This window comes from Sinocyclocheilus grahami, unplaced genomic scaffold (assembly GCF_001515645.1).
Source record: "Sinocyclocheilus grahami isolate Dianchi unplaced genomic scaffold, SAMN03320097.WGS_v1.1 scaffold704.1, whole genome shotgun sequence".
Taxonomy (NCBI): Eukaryota; Metazoa; Chordata; class Actinopteri; order Cypriniformes; family Cyprinidae; genus Sinocyclocheilus; species Sinocyclocheilus grahami.
The window spans coordinates 787,892-807,903 of NW_015505883.1; the positions used below are offsets into that span (position 1 = coordinate 787,892).

The window sequence follows — 20,012 nt, forward strand, 5'->3', positions numbered from 1 at the left end:
TATTTAAGCACCCTTATCTGCACTGAATGAGGAATTGCGAGGAATTGCAGCGAGCAGCGCACACTGGATGAGCATCAAGCGCAAGAGACACACTAGCCACGAGGATGTCAGAGCGGAGAGAGAGAGAGAGAGAGAGAGAGAGAGAGAGAGAGAGAGAGAGAGTTGTTCAAGGTAGTCTCCTCAACAGGCTCGCGCGAGTTCACTCCTAGACTTGCAGTGTAGCCAAGACAAGGCGTGGACAGCCTATCCCACAAGGAGGTATGCCAGGAGCGCATGGATCATTTATGGATTGTATGGGGTTCTTGCGTGCTTTTACGAGTGTCAACATTTGGATGCATGATTTTATATGCGGCAAGTAATTTGGAACAGAAACCGGACGATCTAAATGAGTCAACAGTCGGATGTACCTGAGAGGGAACCTCTGGATATAAGACCATGACACTGCTTTGGAATCAGAGATAACCAGCTGTAAAATGACTCGGAACTCCAGAGCGCTGCGGTGACTTCTGTATGTTTACTGTAAGCTGGGCGAGGAAATATATCCGCAGCTGCACGATGGATTTACAAAACTCTAATGAGTCATCTGGGTCGGACAAGCAGAAGCCCAGCCTGATTGACTTGGGGACGTTTTTCGTGGACGCTGACATCATTTTTGGATTTACTAGTCATCTTTTAAAACGAAAAGCCAAGGTAAGCCTTTGAGAACGGACAAAAGACTCCACAAGTTGACGCATGTAGAGCTCATTAGACTACACGTGGGTTGTTCTGCTTAAAAAAAGTATTGTAGGCTACTATTTAAGGCTATGATATTTTGGGGTTCGCAAATATGAATACTAAGTTTTCATTGGTTATAATGTGTAGCGGTTTGTTCATTTCAGCACCACGAACAGCTCTCATCCATCAATGGCGCTTTTAGCAACTTCCCTAAAAACATCCAAAATACATTACATTACAATAGAGTAAGTACATCAGATAAAGCCCTTCATTTTGAACTTTTTGCATCCGATAGTGAACTTTGTGCTCGATTAGTTTTTCAGCGATCATAAGATTTCAGTAATTCAACTCGGTTATAAAAATGCGCTACAACTAAGTTGAAGTTTTCCGTCTAAAACATAAAAATAAGAGGGAATTAAAGCCAAAACATCAGTCAGATGTGTCAATAAAGCACTATTAAGGTGCACATAAAACACACAATTAATGATGTTCAAATAAAGATTCTTTTAGAGATTAAGTGATGAGTTCAGAGTCTACACAAATTATAGACGGTCACCAAAAAAAGCCACATTTCTGTTAGCAGATTTAGCAGTTTTCTTCGCCCACGTTAAATGGTCCGTTATTGGTAGTTTATTGGACTAGTTGCGCTGTCACAGACAAAGGACTTTTTATTTATTTTTTGAAGCAGGAGATTGACAGTATTTGGGTTGCAATTTAATGCCACGTGATCCCAGCATATACATCATCAACATAAAATATTTAGAGATGAGTAATTCAATATTCAAACATTCCCACAATTTATTGCACACCGAGAGGTTTGCAAGATGCAGTTAAGTCAAATACCAGTGGGTGGCGCCAGAGTAATAAGCAAAAGACTCCAACAGACCCCTAATCTCACAGTCGACGCAAGTGAACTGTAACATAAAAGATGACGTAATTTATGTTGGAAGCATTTTTTTTAAATTTGTCTTTTTATCAGACATACAAATTGGTAAGATAAATGTACAGGCTGTTAACTTACAATAATACAAAAAAAGAAAGAAAAGAAAGTATGGACCGTTATCAGACATGCAGTACATGGAGATTTTATACAGTCTGAACATTTTGATTAGTTTACATGAGTTACTCAGTTCTTTAACGCACACCCCTTATTACAAAACACAGCATGCATTAAACGGTCAATTCGCTAATTCATTGAAATCAACTTTATTTTCACGTTTTGTTTGTGCAAACGCAGTCTAAACTCTCTGAAACAGCATAACAGTGTCTGAACATCTATTGAATGCTGCAGCTCCACCCCTCCAACCAAGTGACCGAGCCGCGCACATTGACAGCAGTAAAACTTCACTCCCGCATACGCGCGTCGTCATGGAACTAAAGCAAAAGCAAAACTCCACGGGGATTGAGTTGTGCTTTTTCCTTTGCGCTCCCACTGACTATCCATGAACTGTGTTCCTAATCAATGTGTGTAGACAAGTAGAAACGCAATAAACTGCACTAGATGTCCGCGTTTTGATCATTTATCCCGAGATGATGGATTTAACTCATGCGCAAGGGGAGTTCCAGATCAGCCGGTCAACTGTAAGTCCTCTAATAAACAGCCGATGCTGAGAAGTTACAGCAATTCTATTTGGATCCCCAAGCTTGCTGTTTGTGCATTAAGTAATTTGCAACAAGTTTAGAAAGTTAAATCACACTTTTATGTTACGTGTATATTTAAAAAAAGTAAAGCTACATAGAATTGTTATTAATATAATAAACAATAAGTAATATGCAGTTAACTGTATGGTCTACATGTATAATTAGCTGTTTTTGACAGATGTTATATATATATATATGGGGTCTTTCTGCATCTTGATTTTGTTGTCTTTCATAAAGGTGGAAGGCTGTTCGAGCGGAGAGTCTTCACTCTCTCTTGAGCTGAGCCCGAGGAAGAGATTGTCAGCGGAGGAGGAAAGGTGTGCCAACAGACCCCCACCTGAAGGCGCAGGAGCCGTGAGCGTCTCTGAATCCGATAGGGACGAGACTAAGCCAGATCTGTGCAAGCAATGTCAGATGACTATTGCGAAACTGAGGAGACAAGCTCTCGCTCTGTCCGACCCTGCTTCATTTAAGGTCAGTGAGTGAGAAACATCATTTCAGTGCCTTTGCAAAGCAAACAAAGACATCCAAGACAGGGGCGATCGGTTGCTTTGATATTTGTAGCATTTTTAGTACTTATTTAGACATATAATGTTATCTTTCAGGGAACTGTTTTGATTCATGCAGCATTTGCATGACTAAGAACCTTTTGTTAGTTTCAAGAAGCACTTGACTTTCACTTGAGCCTCAAAGCACTATAAGTTCTCCTTGTTTCATTCTGTCACTCTGTTCTTTTCAAAGCATTGTGAAAGCCTCACATAAATCAGATGCATTGCATTGAATGCCTCTTAAAGGCCATTTTGTGTCAAATCTCGTGATCTGATGAAAAGTTGACTCAACTGAGCCCTGTCTTTGTAGTTTTATGACTCCCTTATCAGAAAACTGATATCCTATTCAGGCCCCTATTCACAAAGTGCACCAAGTCATCAAAAGGTTAATCTTTTTACTATATCGGCACAGAAAGCAAATATTTCAGTGACCTCTTTTTCAAACTATAGGCTTTGTTGCATTTTAGAACAATCAGTAATGCATTGAAATCATATTCAGTCTGAAATGCATATAGGCTTAGATAAATTTGTGATCATGGCTTCAACACAAAATGCTGTTTGAAATGCTCATTGCTGGATGTTTGATGTATGGTCAAAACAGTGATGAAACCTCATCAAGCCTTGAGTGGGACGGCTGGAGTAAGATATGACAAGCTTAGCTGTGTGGCACAATGTTCTCCTATGCTTGCCAGTGCAGAATGTGGATGGGCATGATGTATAGAGAGCAATCTAGATGAAAAATGAACTATTAAAGTAGCACTAAATTTAATGAAGCAGAAATTCATATGGAATTCTTATCAACTTTGAGGTTACATTTCTATTGTAGATTTTTAGTGCTGTTTAAGCAATAATCACATGAGTGTTGATGTTGATCTCACTCATAAATAGAGTCCCTTAGTTAATTTAGAATTAATTGCTTGAGTGAATGACTCAATGACTCACTCATAAAAACAGCCATTTTTGGATTTCTGAATTAGATAGATAGATAGATAGAGCACCACCTTAATGCCAGTATTCAAATGTCTGGTTTTGCAGTTCTACTTGAATCTCACATAAATCTTCAAAAAATTGAAACCGTCCAGATCGCCACCCTTGCGTTATGTTTTGATGAATGCTGTTAAACTGAAGCTACAAAACCACTCGCCATTGTTTGTTTGGAGTGTTCACAGTCTATCTTCTCATTCCTAAAGCCAAGACATTTCTTTTTTTCTCACAACCTTCCGTTTCTAGAGTTTTCAACAGCTTTTCTTACTTTCACACACTGTATTCACACAGTACGCGAGTGCCAATCTCTGAGAGTCTGTCGCTATTGGAAGTGGCCCATTGTTTTGGGAAACAATGCTTATCTCCCTCCTTGTCCGTCGACATTGGGGGGAGAAAACAGTTGTGCGGACTCACTGCACAGTCTGTTGAGGAAGTGCAGACCCACCTGACCTTCATCATGCATTCAAAGTGTTCCTGTATACTCCTCACCAAATTCCCACCACAGTTAAATATAGGCTGTCGACTTTTTATTGTTGTCTGACTTGCTGCTTGGGTTAGCCTCAGGTTTTCCCCCTCCCTTCGCTTTCTTTTTTGGTTGTGTTTCAAGAGAGATCTCATGCTTAGGTAGGATTACAAGCCCTCCGGTTTGCTTTGAACCCCCCCTTCTCTCCAGGTTAACTCAGGGAATAAAGAGAGGGTTTTTGTGGGTGTGCATCGATGTTGGTGGATGTGTATGACCTCGTCCCACCCTAAGATGTGTTATTTGGTTAATACTTCCAGAGCTTGCTAGTATACTCGCTCATTCTCATCAGCGGTGGTTATCTGAAATCATCACAAGTTTGGCTGCCTCGCTCACTCTGGCTGTTTGCCCTGTGTGGTCTGCTCCAGGTGTGGGGTATAAAGCCATGGGGTCATACCGGAGAGGTTACACCTCTATCGGCCCCACTGCTGATGGCTTAATGAGACTCTGGAAGCATTGGCCATGGGAGTCCTGCTTTCCCTGCAGTTGGGAAAAGAAAGGATGCTTTGTCCAGCTAGAGATGTGTGGTGGATACCTGACCTGAACTTAGAGACTCAAGCGATATGATTCTAGATGAGAAGCTACAGAGGGTTACTGTTTATCGGCTTCTACCAAAGTGTGGGTGGCCTGTAGGCTTAAATTGATCGAGTTTTCATTATTCTTGATTTTCAAATGTGATTCACACCTGCTTCCCCCTCACATGTTCATTATGAAAATTGCTCCCAGTTTGCTGGTAAAGTCTGGGAACCGCAGCACTCAATACGTTTCATATATCAGGCTGCCCTAATGACCCAGCTGCACTTCACTGGTTCATACTAGAGCTCATTTATCCTCGGCCAGCTTGTGTTGGCAAGGAGCACTGGCCTCTTAGTCAGTTATTTCTGTGTAATTGCCGATTTTGTTTTTTGAACAAGGCATTCAAGTAGGCTTTTGAATATTGGCATCTATCTATCTATCTATCTATCTATCTATCTATCTATCTATCTATCTATCTATCTATCTATCTATCTATCTATCTATCTATCTATCTATCTATCTATCTATCTATCTATCCAGCCATCCATCCATCCATGTATAACCATACACTCGCTCTTTCTCTTTTGCTATACTGACTCATTTATGATGTCTTATCTTTAGACTTTCTCTACTTACTTTATCAAACCATCCAATTTATTAAACTATGTACTATGTACACAATGAATACATTTAGGATTTTAGGTATTATTAGTGGTATTTTAATGCAATTTTATTCTAATTAGATTGAATTTAAGATAGAATTTTAGATAAAACTTACTAAAATAATTATACAACATTAGTGGTCTGCAAATGGATATGATGGCACGAGCTTCTCAGATTTTGGAAAACTGAATGAATATTTTATCCTTAGAAGTGCTCAGTTCTGCAACTTGTACCTTCCAAAGGTACCTTCCAGTTCTGTGAAAGGTTGAGGCTAATATGCAAACTTTGTGTCGATCTGTGAAATGTGTACAATACAGATTAATCTAAATTTGATATGTATGTAACATCAAGAGTGATGTAATGAATTATAATGTGATTTTAATTATGGATAAACTGAAAACCGACCTTGTATGTATTGTTAAGTGCACAAAAAAAACATATTCCTCATTGAAATGTTCTAAAATCTTAAAATTTGTTCAGAACTGGGTTTCTTCGTGGAAATGTGGGGTCAGCATCGCAGCCCCGCGTGTGACAGGCCGTTTATTTGCAGTTTTCTGCCAAGCACACGCTCGCAGGTGGCAATTAGTCTTTCTTCACGACCCACAGCTTTTAATGGCTTCACTCTTTTTCACCAGGTTTGCTTTCAGCCTGCGCCATCCTTTGTTTTATTATTTATTACCAATGATTCCCTCGGCTGATATCAGTGAGGAATGGTCTCTTCTCTTCAAACAATAAAGAAGCTCTCCCCTCAGTAGTTCATTCACTTCAATGTCAAGGCACTTAACACCTGAACAATGCCTGAGGATGGAATGCCTGGAAGCTTAACACAGGACAATGGACAAAGACTTCATTGCCTACAGTGATTGGCACTTAACTAGTCACAAAGCTCCAGCACATAATCGCAATTTAAAAATGGCCAGCATTAACCCTAAATCATATGTCCGGCTACGATTACCATTAACCTGTAAGAATGAATCTGAGATGACTAACGTCAACCTCTTTCACTCCACTGGCTGTCCACTTCAATTACAAGATCACTCAACAAACTTTAAGGCCATTCGCACCTGGTTTAGAACAATTTAGTGGTTTGGAATGTAGCATTCCTAATCCCATTATTGTGATGAAGGACTACACAGTATATGGTATCACGTTTAATAAGATGAATATGCGCTTGGGGGCAGCCGTTATTTCATCTCCATTGTCCAAAGAGAGGCACTGAAATGGCTGTCATCAATTATAATAGCCACTACAGTTCTAAGGTTCTATAAGCTCTCTGTTGTGACATGTAAGAAGTTTAAAGTCCGTTCACTGGGCAGGTCGAAAACACCTGCATCCCTCTATCCTTCAAATGCTGGGTGAAACTTTAGATGATGGTTGTAATGAGAATACTTAGCTCTCCTTTGCTGTCAGTCATCTCCCTGAACTCTCTTGTGACCAGACCTCATGAAAACCCATGGGAGGATCATCTAAAGCAAAGCTAGATGGATTTGCAGTTTGCCGTTTTCATTTCAAGCATTTATCCCCTGCAGCTGTGTCTATATGTGTGTATGAGCAACATTGGGCCGGCAACCGCCATGTGAAAGGTTAGTGAGGTAGGTTGCTATGGGATAAGAATCATAACCAAGTATGAGAATGGGTGGACCTCGCCTGATTAGACTACAGTACATTGTCTTGGGCAATAAAGATGGAGATCATTCAGAACGGTGGCCGATTGTTTTATTCAATTGGCAGTTGCATAAGCCACTTAGGTGTTATATTCAAAAGAAGTATTATGAAAAAGGTGTAGATGCTTGAAAAGTTGCAAGGATGCAACATTTGAAAACTATTACAGTTTAAAAAACAAAATGTTCTACACTCTTAAAAATAAAGGTTCCAAAAGGGGGTTTTCATAGCAATGGCCTAGAAGAACCATTTTGGTTTCTGCAAAGAACCTCTCAGTGAACAGTTCTTAAAAGAACATCTATAAAGAACCTTTTGTGCAGTGGAAAGGTTCTGTGGATCTTAAACGTTTTCCATGGAACCATAGATGCCAAGAACATTCATGTAACTTCTCTTTTAGAGTCAAACGCATCAGTAAGACTCATGCTGTCATGAGCAGTTGTTAAAAGAACCATATTTTCTTAATTTGAAAAATATTTTACAATCTGAAGAATTGTGTGGATTGAAAAGGTTTCATGGATGTTAAGTGTTCTTCATGGAACCATCAATGCCATGAATGTTTATTTTAAAGAATGTGTCCTCTCTTTACAGAGAGAAATGCATCAATAAGCCTCACACTGTCGTGAGCTCATCTGAATTTTCAGGTTGCTTTAAATGTGACTGCATGCCCAAAGGCACTGTTCAGATGTTTATTCTGAGGACAATTATTTCCTCACACCCCTACCAAAAAAAAGCTCACAGTTCTCACGAGAAGCAAGGCTGGTTGAAGTGGAGTTGAAGGCCTACTGGAAGTCCTGGTTCAACTTGCTTGCTCCACTTCTTCACTCTTAACCCTGCAGGGGAGCACATGCCACAGCAGTCACCATAAATCACTCAGTTTTATTGCCTTTAATAGTTTCTCATTCAATTCTGCTCCTGTGCCCTTTTCTTGTACTTTCGTATGCTTAGAGTTTACAAGAATCTACAAGAAAAATGGCATCTGTCTAACATTTTTACGTCAACCCACACCTGATTCCTTGAATTGTCTTTTCATTACGTATCTCTAATGTTATTTGAAAGTAATGTGTTGTGAAAATATTTCATGGGTCAATTACGTATAAAGAAAATATCTTTTCAAAAATCTAGTTTAAAACATGTGCCAAGTTCTTAAAATTTTACATTTTGTTATTATGCTGCTTTCATATGGTTATAGGAATTTCAATAAAAGTTAAAATTTATAATTCATTTAATTGTAAACATTTATAATGTTTTAATAAAATGAAAGTTGCATTGGATGTAACTAAGGCTTCCTGCATGCTTCTGCATGTTGGTTGCAAATGACTTTGGTCACACCTGTTAACATGGCAGAATTTTCCCCCAATATTAATAAGCAGTGAAACAGTTTTATTTAAATAAAGTATTACATTTAGTAAGAATTTCAAGTTTTTTTTTCTAAAAATATCCCAAAAATAGAGGATAATAATATAATTCAAAACATGTACCCCCATCCAGAGAGACCTTGACTTTGTTAACCAGTAGCATTTTAATTCCAAACGTTAAGTGTGAATAATATTTAACAGTGTGTGCCTGGAAGCGGCTGCCCTGGGTTCACTCACCTCACAGAGGTTGAGATCTCCAAATTGGGAGATGGACGTTTTATGCATGCTGCTCTTGTCTTCCTCTTAACCTTTTAACCCGACCCTTGCCATAGGAAAACCAGAATATAAACCAAAGGAAATGGTGGGTTGAGAGAGCCAAGTACTGCATTGCATTATTGATGTTTACTCCAGTGATCCCTGCTATCTGATTCTCAATCAGTGAGTGTTTAAACTCATTGTTTGCTTCCAGGCTGTTTCACTGTTAAGCTGTGTGCTCAGCTGATATGCCTATGATAAGGTCTTCCTAAATTGTTTTATTCTCACTCTCAGGCTTTTGATGTTGTAACAATGCACTTGTTTTGCATTTGTCTTTCTAAAGGGGAAGTATTGATGCTTGCTGATGTTGTAACATATTCCTAATTAATTTGCATATTGAGATTTTGACCGATTTACTGTTATATGAAGATAAAACCTAGTTCAGGGATATTGTTTGAAACTGTCAAATACGGAAATATGGATCTTAAAGAAACTTGAAGTTCCTCTTATGTCCTCTAGAGGCACATGGGCTTCTATTTTAAATGTCCATTTGCTTTACGGAAGGACTTTTTAAAAATATTTTGCCCATCAAATCAGTTTCTCAAATGTATCTACTGACTTTTATTTTCTATAGGAGGTTAAATTAATTAAATGGATTTTGAATTTGGTACAGTGGACAGTACAGGTGCATCTCAATAAATTAGAATGTCGTGGAAAAGTTCATTTATTTCAGTAATTCAACTCAAATTGTGAAACTCGTGTATTAAATAAATTCAATGCACACAGACTGAAGTAGTTTAAGTCTTTGGCTCTTTTAATTGTGATGATTTTGGCTCACATTTAACAAAAACCCACCAATTCACTATCTCAACAAATTAGAATATGGTGACATGCCAATCAGCTAATCTACTCAAAACACCTGCAAAGGTTTCCTGAGCCTTCAAAATGGTCTCTCAGTTTGGTTCACTAGGCTACACAATCATGGGGAAGACTGCTGATCTGACAGTTGTCCAGAAGACAATCATTGACACCCTTCACAAGGAGGGTAAGCCACAAACATTCATTGCCAAAGAAGCGGGCTGTTCACAGAGTGCTGTATCCAAGCATGTTAACACAAAGTTGAGTGGTGTCTTACGCAGGGGCAGACTTACCAATCAGGCAAAGGTAGGCGACCGCCTTGGGCCCCCAAAAGCCAAGGGCCCCCTAAAATGCTTTTCATAAAGGACGGCTGTACGCACTGTGCGTACCATGAGCACTCAGACTGACCTCAGATTTGCCCTCAAACATTTCAGCGGTTATTATAGGCCTGTGTCTCCCGTATTTCTGTCGACTGAACCAGCCATGAGATTAATTATGAATTTATCAGTCTTTTGCATGCCAAAGTCAATTTCTGCATAGAAATATTACGCCAAATAGAAGTAGAAAATCATGCTATATGCACTTTCATGAGATCGGGTTAGCCTACAACAATTAATTTGTTGACTATTTCACAAATGGGAATGCAACGAATTCATGACAATGTTTACATTCAAGCTACATTCAAGGTTACATTCAGAACAGAGCAACATAAAAATCAGAAAATATAAGCAGCTATAGGCTACAGTTATAGGACAAAGTTTTACATATATGCCATTATAATTTGTGTTTTATTTTTTAATTGTACGGAATTTTTATATGGAATTATAAAATAAAATACAAATTATAATCAGGCCTGTTTTAGGCTTTTCCTTATTTTTTATATTTTAGACATTCATCAATTTTGGTGATGAAAACAATGACTGGCCATCTCCTCATTGGATGTGCCTTTAGAGAGAAATGCAGGGATTACATAATGAAAGAGTTTCTATTTTCGATTTGAATTATTTTGTTTTAAAGTAATAATTTAAAGCTTTCTATATAATGTTAATCATGTCTGTGAGACAATTCGCTGAGTTTAGGTTCATCATTGTGAAGCGCTCCTGTTCAAGACCGAGACGGCAGAAAGCGTTTGTTTTCTTTATTTTATAAAAGCACAACGTTTTGTTGATATTGTGAGTGCACACAAATAAAACTAGACCCTTTACAGTTTAGAATGATTTATTACTCTTACCTTTATGAGCAAAAATGACTGCATATTTTAATTTGTTTCCACTGTTAGAAAAAAATACAAATGATGGCGCCTCCATGTACTCCAGAGCTTCAGCTTCCACTCTCCGCACAAACGATTGGATATGCACATTTATATAGGTTAAACATTTAAACTAACATTGTTATATGCTTGAACTGTTTTATATATAGATTTTATTTTAGGCAAGTCCTGATGATTTGAGAAGGCTAAATTGATTAAACATATAGGCTATGATCAATTCACTGTCTACCACTGGCCGTTATTTAAAAAACAAACAAACACCAACTTGCATTTAACAAACAAAAAGTGCTCCAAAAGTTTTTCTAAATTTACTTTATAAAAAAAAACTAAACGAAATAATCACTTTTTCATTACATACACAACTGAACAATTTTAATAGCTGAAACAGTAGTATAAGCTTTTTTGGGGGGGAAAAGGGGAAAAAAGGCCTATATTTGAGGCCTGTGCAGGGCTCTAATCCACTTCATCCGACACTGTTTTGTTCTCATCTGTGAGCATGCTCTTGATAAATGTATTTTACTATTTTGTTGAGTTTAAAACGTGACACATTCGTCCTGCTCTCACTGATCATTTGGTCCCCCCCCCACAACAAGAAAGAAAGCCATTATAACATGTACATGAAAAATGTAGAAACATTTTGCCTGGGGCCCCCAATTCACTCAATCCGCCCCTGGTCTTACCTGGGCTAAGGAGAAGAAGAACTGGACTGTTGCCCAGTGGTCCAAAGTCCTCTTTTCAGATGAGAGCAAGATTTGTATTTAATTTGGAAACCAAGGTCCTAGAGTCTGGAGGAAGGGTGGAGAAGCTCATAGCGCAAGTTGCTTGAAGTCCAGTGTTAAGTTTCCACAGTCTGTGATGATTTGGGGTGCAGTGTCATCTGCTGGTGTTGGTCCATTGTGTTTTTTGAAAACCAACGTCACTGCACTGCATATTTAAAACTTGAATGTAAAATATTTCGCTTGAAATATGTGCTTTCTTTTTTTAAATAAATAAATACCACTTGGTTTGGTATTTGCATATTATTTATACATTCAAATAAGTTTGGGACAACTTTATGTACAGAAAAAGTAAGTAAGTAAATAAATAAATAAATATTGTTAATAGCAAGATAGAAAGGTCTAGAAAGAAAAATTATTTCAAGAAAAGAGATGCAGGACAGTGTTTGGATTGTGTCAACGCTCTTGGAAGTCTCTCCAGACCCCTCTCAATTCGAACAATGCAGGATATGCAGTGAAGATGATGTCAGAGAAAAAAAAAAGGGAGTTCACACTGGCCAGTTTACAGCTATCCCTTTTTTATTTTGTATTTTATCCCAGGCTGCCATCAGTGAGAGGAAACTTATCAGTGTTATAGGGTGTGACACAGGATACAGGCTGAAAAGGGCTTGAGCAGATGGCTGTGTAGCTGTGAGTGTGTGTGTTTGTGTGCGTATGTGCGTGCAAAAATGCTTGAGAGCATTGGCTTTTGTGTGGTGTCAGAGCGTTTGTGGAAAAAGAACCAGGAATGTTCCAACCAAAGTAATTGCCATTCTCTGTCATTCCTCTCTCTGTCCAGTCCTGCCTGCTATTACTGTCAGGCCGACTGCAGGCTAGCAGATAAGACATAAGCATGTGGCATATCGCACTGGCTCTGAATTTCTACATTTGAACACATCTGGCTATCAGCTGATCAGGACGATATTTGTTTGCCTTTGTACTCATAGGCTTAATAAACTTTCAGCACAGGAAATATAACTTTGCTATTTAATCCAGTTATTTTCTACTGGTTTGCTCTAGAATGCAGATTTGACATTGGGCATAAAGTGTTTTCATGCTCTCTGAAATAAATAATTCACCGGACAAATACAGCAAAAGAACATGTCTGTTTTGTATATGTTCAGATGATACAGTGTATAGTATAGAATAGAATAGAATAGAATCTTATCTTATCATCACATAGCCACTGAAATGATTTTCATGTACTTTCACACAATGTCACCATAGAACAGCACCGTGAACAAGGACAACTGCCGTCAGTGTTGCCAAGTTTGGGGTTTTCCTGCGGAATTGGGCTACTTTTACACTGTTGTCACAGTTAGTTTTTTTAGTTTGTGGGTTAAAGAGAATGCTATTTTGATGGAGGAGGAACCCTCAGAATGTAAACCGCGGAAAAAAACGCAATTGGGCTAGTTTTGATTAGCAGTTAGGCTGTTTTTGTTTTACAGACCTGGTAACCCCGACTGCCTTTGCGCGACCATGTTAAGTGCCTTGCTCTTAGCTCAGTCATGATGGCTCAATTCTTGTTGAAATTGTACTAGTAATTACACAACACCACCTTCATGATAATTTTAATAACCCCATGCAATTAAAATGAGCATTTTGTGGCTTTTAATCCACCTCTGAATGAAAAGAATGAAAATGTCCCTCCCCCCAACAAACCAGCCTCTGACTAGCAACTAACAAATAGCTAAAATGCTAATGAGCCCAAACAAAAATGATTTGATAAATCTCTAGCTCTGAAGTTATCTATATGCTAGTGTACGACTTTACGTTTTTTTTTAACTCTTAGTGCATAGCACTAGGGATGTCACAAGCCGATCAAGCATTTTTTAAACTGATCGTATTGGCTCTCCTAAGCCCGATTCTTATTTTACGTCAGCTGTCATGCCAGTGACTTGCAGTAGGTGGCAGTATTCGTCTTCCAGTAGATTGCTCAAATGTGCGTTCAGCTGGCATTAAAAAGAAGAAGAACTGTGCGTGCATGATGCGCGAGAACCAGTGAAGTCTGTTTTAGCGTGTCACAAACTTTTGAGCTTCTGTATTCAATGTATTTAATGTGCACTTTTGTAACAATCACTTATTCATTTATCATTTACTTTTATCTGCCGTCAGACTAGCTGAGACGTTGTTGCCATAACGTGTTGCTATGGGTTGCATCTTGCTTCGGATTTGACTGAAAGACTGGCATTCTGACCCTGCGAGCTTCATGCTTTCTAACCATATCTCCATATTTCCCCTTTACGTTTACATTTTTGTGCTTATTGTATATAAAATACAAGAAATTTACATCAGTAGTCCCATATTCTACCAATGTCTTTATATATTATGTGCAAATATACACATAGAGAGAGTGTATCTAATCTATGTATACACACATACACACACACACACACACACACACACACACATTACTTTTACTCTCTGCACAACTATGTATACTGTACATTGGATTGATTTTAATCAATTAAAGTACTTAAATTGTGCATCAAACACTAGGAATATATGAATATCGGATTGGAACTACTTAGCACTTTTAGCAGATTGCCATTTCAGCCTGCAGCTCCTCTCCAGTCCACTGGAGGGAACATTCACCAGAATTCTAGGTAGTCACTTCCTTCCTCTACTTTTTGCAGTGACAATCTCCCTAGAATCAAAATAGCAATAGCAAGTAGCTAAAATACACCCCCCAAAAAGTGATTATGAAGAATATGGCTACTGCTTTCTGCCATGACTAGATACTTTTTTACAAACCTGAACTGTAAACTCATTTGGAAACTCTTAAGGACATGATGGCTTTTCCGGCCTTGACATCAGTGTCACTTTCTGCTGGTCAGTGGGTCAACTGTCAGCCCAACCTGTAATTGTATTGTTGGCATTCATGTAAGTTTGGGAGGACCCTCTGTGGTGTTTGGCCTGGCATGTGAAAGTGAAAGTGAAAGTGACGTGACATGTGGCCAAGTATGTTGACCCATACTCGGAATTAGTGCTCTGCATTTATCCCATCCAAAGTGCACACACACAGCAGTGAACACACACACACCGTGAACACACACCCAGAGCAGTAGGCAGTCATTTTTTGCCACGGCGCCCGGGGAGCAGTTGGGGGTTCGGTGACTTGCTCAAGGGCACCTCAGTCGTGGTATTGAAGGTGGAAGAGAGCGCTGTACATTCACTCCCCCCACCTACAATCCCTGCCGGTACGAGTCTCGAACCCGCAACCTTGGGTTACGAGTCCGACTCTCTAACCATTAGGCCACGACTTCCCCAAAAAAATTCAGGGGAGAGCGCGAACGCAGTCCCCCACTACCATAAATTATGCAGTCGAGATTCCCACATTTGGGGAATTCGCAGGGGTCAGCACAACCGGAGTGCAATGGCTGAGCCTCACCCTGGGTGAACCACCTTCTTGATCATGGTGTCTCCCCTGCCAGGTAAGCGTAAGTGTCATATGAGTGTGTGTGTGTGTGTGATGCCTCTTTTGAATGCCCTTATTTATTCTCCATTCTGCAGAACTCATAGTTAGATGTAGGCCCCATAAATCTGTGCATGGAAATGCCAGTCAAAGTTCACACCTAAATTAATTTCATGCTTCACTGTCTTCCTCTGTGTGTGTGTTGCGGCATGTTAGCGTGAGTCTGTGTGTGAGATTTTGTATAAAAATATGCTGCTTTATCATGGAATGATTATCATTTATTCTTTTTGTGTTTGAGAGTGTGTCCATGTTCAGAATTGATTCGGGCTTTTCTATGAAAAGGTTTCTTTCAAATATGGAAGATTTAATCAGCCATTACAGTAAAAAATGATTGTCTCGCCTTTGCAGATGTGATTCACTGGGTTAAACAAAAGCCACTGCTTTCAGCTCTTTCTCTTTTCTGGATAATAATCTAGTTCAGAGGTTCTCAAACTTTTTAGGTAAACACAAATTGCAGATAACCTACGACACCAGCAAATACTTTATTTTGATGCCAGAATCATAAGAATGTTTAAATACGAAAGTCTGAACAGTTACGTGACTGAAATAAAACAACAGAAAAAAATATCACAAATAAATGTTAATACATTCAGTTCATTTATTGTTATGAATTTATTAATCAGTGAGTTAATTCTGTAAGTGCTTTTAGTCAGTTGTTATTACATTATTTATTTTAAACTATTTTTAATAAGCCAATGAACCCACCAGCCATTTGGAATTTTTCCAAATCCTGATCACAGTTTGAGTACTACAGGTTTGGCTGTTTGGGAAGGTGTGCAGTGATTTAATTTCTTTCAAGTAATCAAATGTTTTGATTCTTTAGTGCATTTCAGCTAGTTCTCAGTTTCTGCCTCAATAAAAAGTTGATGATCACCTAATTTAGCATTTATTTGCATTATATGATAAATTGAGGCTTCCTGCTAAAATCTTCTAATCTCTTTTTCATGGGCTTGTATTTTCATGGCATCTGGCTTCTTATATTTTGCGCAAACATACTTATAGCTTATAGACAAAGAGCAGATAAGAATCACTTCTGTTTTCTGGTTGTGGTATCTGTTCTTTTATCTATAGTGAGTTTCTTTTATGTGATGGACATGTAAAACTGATCATTTGTAAGATAATCTGTAACATGGTTGAAGATCACACTTTATTGTAATGTCTTATGGATAATGACCTAATGTTCTTTAAACTTTGATTAGAGCAGATGACGGTAGGAGAAATGAATCACGCACATATCTTTGAGTGCTGTCAGAGTGCCAGATCTTTGCCCTTATTTCGTTTTCCCCTAGGAGGCAAGGGTTGTTCAGAGTTCATATACTGACAAAGAGAGTTTCTTAAATCAGTTCCTGCTATTTATATATATATATATATTTTTTTTTTTTACTATTCTGGCAAAACCTGTGAAGTATGTTGCTGCAGACTTAAAGATGTAGTCAAGAATCTTTAACTTTGACTTTAATTTGGTTTAAGTGTCATTTACCATAAAACATGCCAGCCAACACATAATTTAAAATAGTTAAACTACAATCAAGACTAGAGGACGACCGATGTATCGGTTTTGCCGATTAATCGGCACCGATAGTTGATTGCTGGAACTATCGGTTATCGTCAAAAATCCATGCCGATAGTTTTCCTGGGTTGCGTCCATTGCTGGAACGGCTGAGAAGGGTCTGCTGTCATTATACAGTGCGAGAGTGGCCTCTAGTGATTGAAATCATTGACAGCACGTGCTATTTGTTTAGACACATGATACTGCACGCTAAACAGAGCGGGAAACTTCAGAAGTGGATGTAAATGCAGCCGACAGAAAATCCTGCCGCGCCACAGAGCGCCATTCACATAGTTTTCCTTTAAATTACATTATATTGGTCCCAAATCGTTGTTAATGTACATAATGAATTGTGTATTGTGCATTTTCAGCAAAACGTTTGTCTTTCTGTGGCTCTAATAAAGTCTGTGTGCTTCATTTTTAGAGCTATAATATAGGTCACGCTTTCTCTTTCCGTTTGCTCCGTTTTTTAAATGCCGAACTTCAAAGTCATCTATACTAAATTGTTCATTCTTGAAGTAAACTTGTGTCTGTTTGGTGTTTAAATAAACTGTTTTAGACCGCTGCTTGAGTTGAACGCGATGCGTCCGGAGTGTGTGTGATACCGGTGAGTTCTCCTAGACTCAGCGCTGCACTTTTATTTTGATTAGATAATCAAGTGTTCAAGAATAGAAGTAGTTCAAGTCTGAGAGTATACATACAATATCCATATGTATATAATTTTAATGCTATAGCCTTTGCATCTTTAAGCATGACAGTTGAAATGAAATGGTAACACTTTAAAATAAGAGTCCATTTGTAGCATTAAGATTAATGAAAGCTGTGTAAGTATTGTTCCTTGTTAGAGTGTGTTAATTTCAACATTTACTATTACTATTATTATTATTATTATTTTTACTACTACTACTAGTATGGTTCAGTACTGGTTTTGTTAATAAAGCACTATTTTAGTTTTTGTTCAGTATCAATTTTAAAACAATCGGTTAATTAATCGGTTTCGGGCAGTGCGGTCCAACCTAGCTATCGGTATCGGCAAAATCCACTATCGGTCGACCTCTAGTCAAGACACTGTTTATAAAGTACTTGTATTTCCAGCAAACAGTAGCTAACTTTAAATTTTCCATACAAAACACTAAGAATCACAATTAGGGTAGTATTTAACTAAAATAGACACAAAATACAACTTTGACAACCAGCAGAACACCCTTATTTATGTAAATGAGTATAAAGCATAGTATATTGCGCTATAAAAAGACCTAAAAAGTTGTTGAGGCACAATCAGAGAATAATTTTTTTAAATACTTCATTTACATCACGAACTGTCTGAATGATTCGATTCACTGTCTGAAGAAAAACTAGCTTGTTACATGAAAACTTGGAAGAAATGTCATTTTTATGATGTCAGTGCCATATTATACCGCTGGCTGGCCTGTAATTGCCTCTCTCGCTAGTGTTCTGTATAACCCAATCTGTTACCATGGCCTTGCTAATGATGTTGCAACAAAAGCAGCACTGTATTAGCCCATATGTTACCATAGCACTGTTTATGATGTCAAAATGCTACCGTCCTTCTCCTAGCCTGAAGGCTTTTATGATGTCCGATTGCAACATGGTCCTGGAGAGCATGCGTTTTATCCTTGCAGCAAGTCAGCTATTTTACCTCACACCTCCCTTTATGAGCCCCACTGATGTCTTTCCCACAGACATCAACCACTCGCCGGTCCTCTGTGTAAAAGCTAGTCACTTTTGGACACTTAAACAGCGCAGTCGGGAGTTTCACACAGGACCGCGAAGTCGCAGCCTTAAAGCAGTTACAGTTACAAGTTGCGTGTTATCCCTGTGGTCCTTCCATTAAAGGAGGAGTTTAATTATCAGTGACACAGCTATTAATGTACGCTTGTTATGCTAGTAAAGGGGCAATGGGTGGTGTGGCGCAATCTAGTGTTCTACTTTCCCACACTATCTGAGCCAGCAACTGTTGATAGAGTTGTTTGTCTTTCACTCTTTCATGTTCCTTGGAAGTGCAGTTATTCGACTTTTTTTTTAATAAAGGGTTTTTTAGAATAAGAGTAGATATGTAGAGTGTGAAATTTACGGTTGTGCACCATTCAGAATTTAACTGGTATTGCCTTTTAAATTTAATTTAAGACAACAAAAATGAAGTAGAATTAAAATGAACTAAAACTATGTTTTAAAAAAATGTAAAACGCAGTGTTCAAGACACTTTAAATATTGACACTTGACTTAAAGCCTTGTTTAAAATTATTTTCAGAGCCCTTAAGTTTGAATTATGGACAAATAGGACGATAGATGGATGGATGGATGGATGGATGGATGGATAGATAGGCCTAGATGGGTGGATGGATGCATGGATTGGTGGATAGAACGATAGATGGATGGATAGATAGACAAATGTAAAATAGATGTGAAATGTAAAATATGGTTATAGTTAGCATGAAAGACTTGGCTATCACTCACTACATGATATCAAGCTATATTTTACCCATTTTGGAACACAAAACAAGATATTTTGAAAAAAAAAAATGTTTGTGTGTGCATTTTTTAAGGACCAATTCTCACTAATTACAAACATGCATATTAGCTGTTTATTAATACTTATTAATAAAACACATATTAATGCCTTATTCTGCAAGACCATATTTACATCCCTTAATTACCTTACTAACTATTAATAGGCAACAAATTAGAAGTTTATTAAGGCAAAAATCATACTTTATAGTTAGAATTGGACCTTAAAATAAAGTGTGACTCTGTTTTCGGTCCATATAATGACTATAATTGTTTGGACGAAAAAAGTTGAGGCATTCTTCAAAATATCTTTTGTATTCTGCATAAGAAAGACAAATAACTTTTGAAAATATTTGAAGTTGAGTAAATGATGATAGAAATTATATTTGGATGAACTATCCCTTTTGATATTTATGTCCCATTCACACTAAAAACAATAACTATACAGTACCTTGCAAAAGTATATATATTTTTTCACATTTTGTTATGTTGCTGCCTTATGTTAAACTGCTTTAAATTACTTTTTCCCACATCAATCTACAATCCATGCACCATAATAAAACTGTTTTTTAACATCTTTGCAAATTTATTAAAAATAAAAAACTTAAATGATTCCATTGCATAAGTACTCATACCCCTATCTGAGACAGTTGAAATTTAGCTCAGGAGCATTCATATTACTTGTAGATGTTACTACACTTTGAGTGAAGTTAACCTG

The 20,012-nt window shown here is 38.0% G+C and overlaps 1 protein-coding gene across 1 annotated transcript in view; it reads left to right on the plus strand.

Moving 5' to 3' along the window:
- The first annotated feature begins 269 nt into the window (after positions 1-269).
- LOC107559913 (kinesin-like protein KIF26A) overlaps positions 270-20,012 on the plus strand; it is a 96,275-nt gene continuing 76,532 nt past the window's right edge. The window contains exons 1-2 of the mRNA XM_016243940.1: positions 270-690; positions 2,593-2,829. Coding sequence (XP_016099426.1) covers positions 511-690; positions 2,593-2,829 — 417 coding nt within the window. The 5' untranslated portion in view covers positions 270-510. The remainder of the gene's footprint in view (positions 691-2,592; positions 2,830-20,012) is intronic.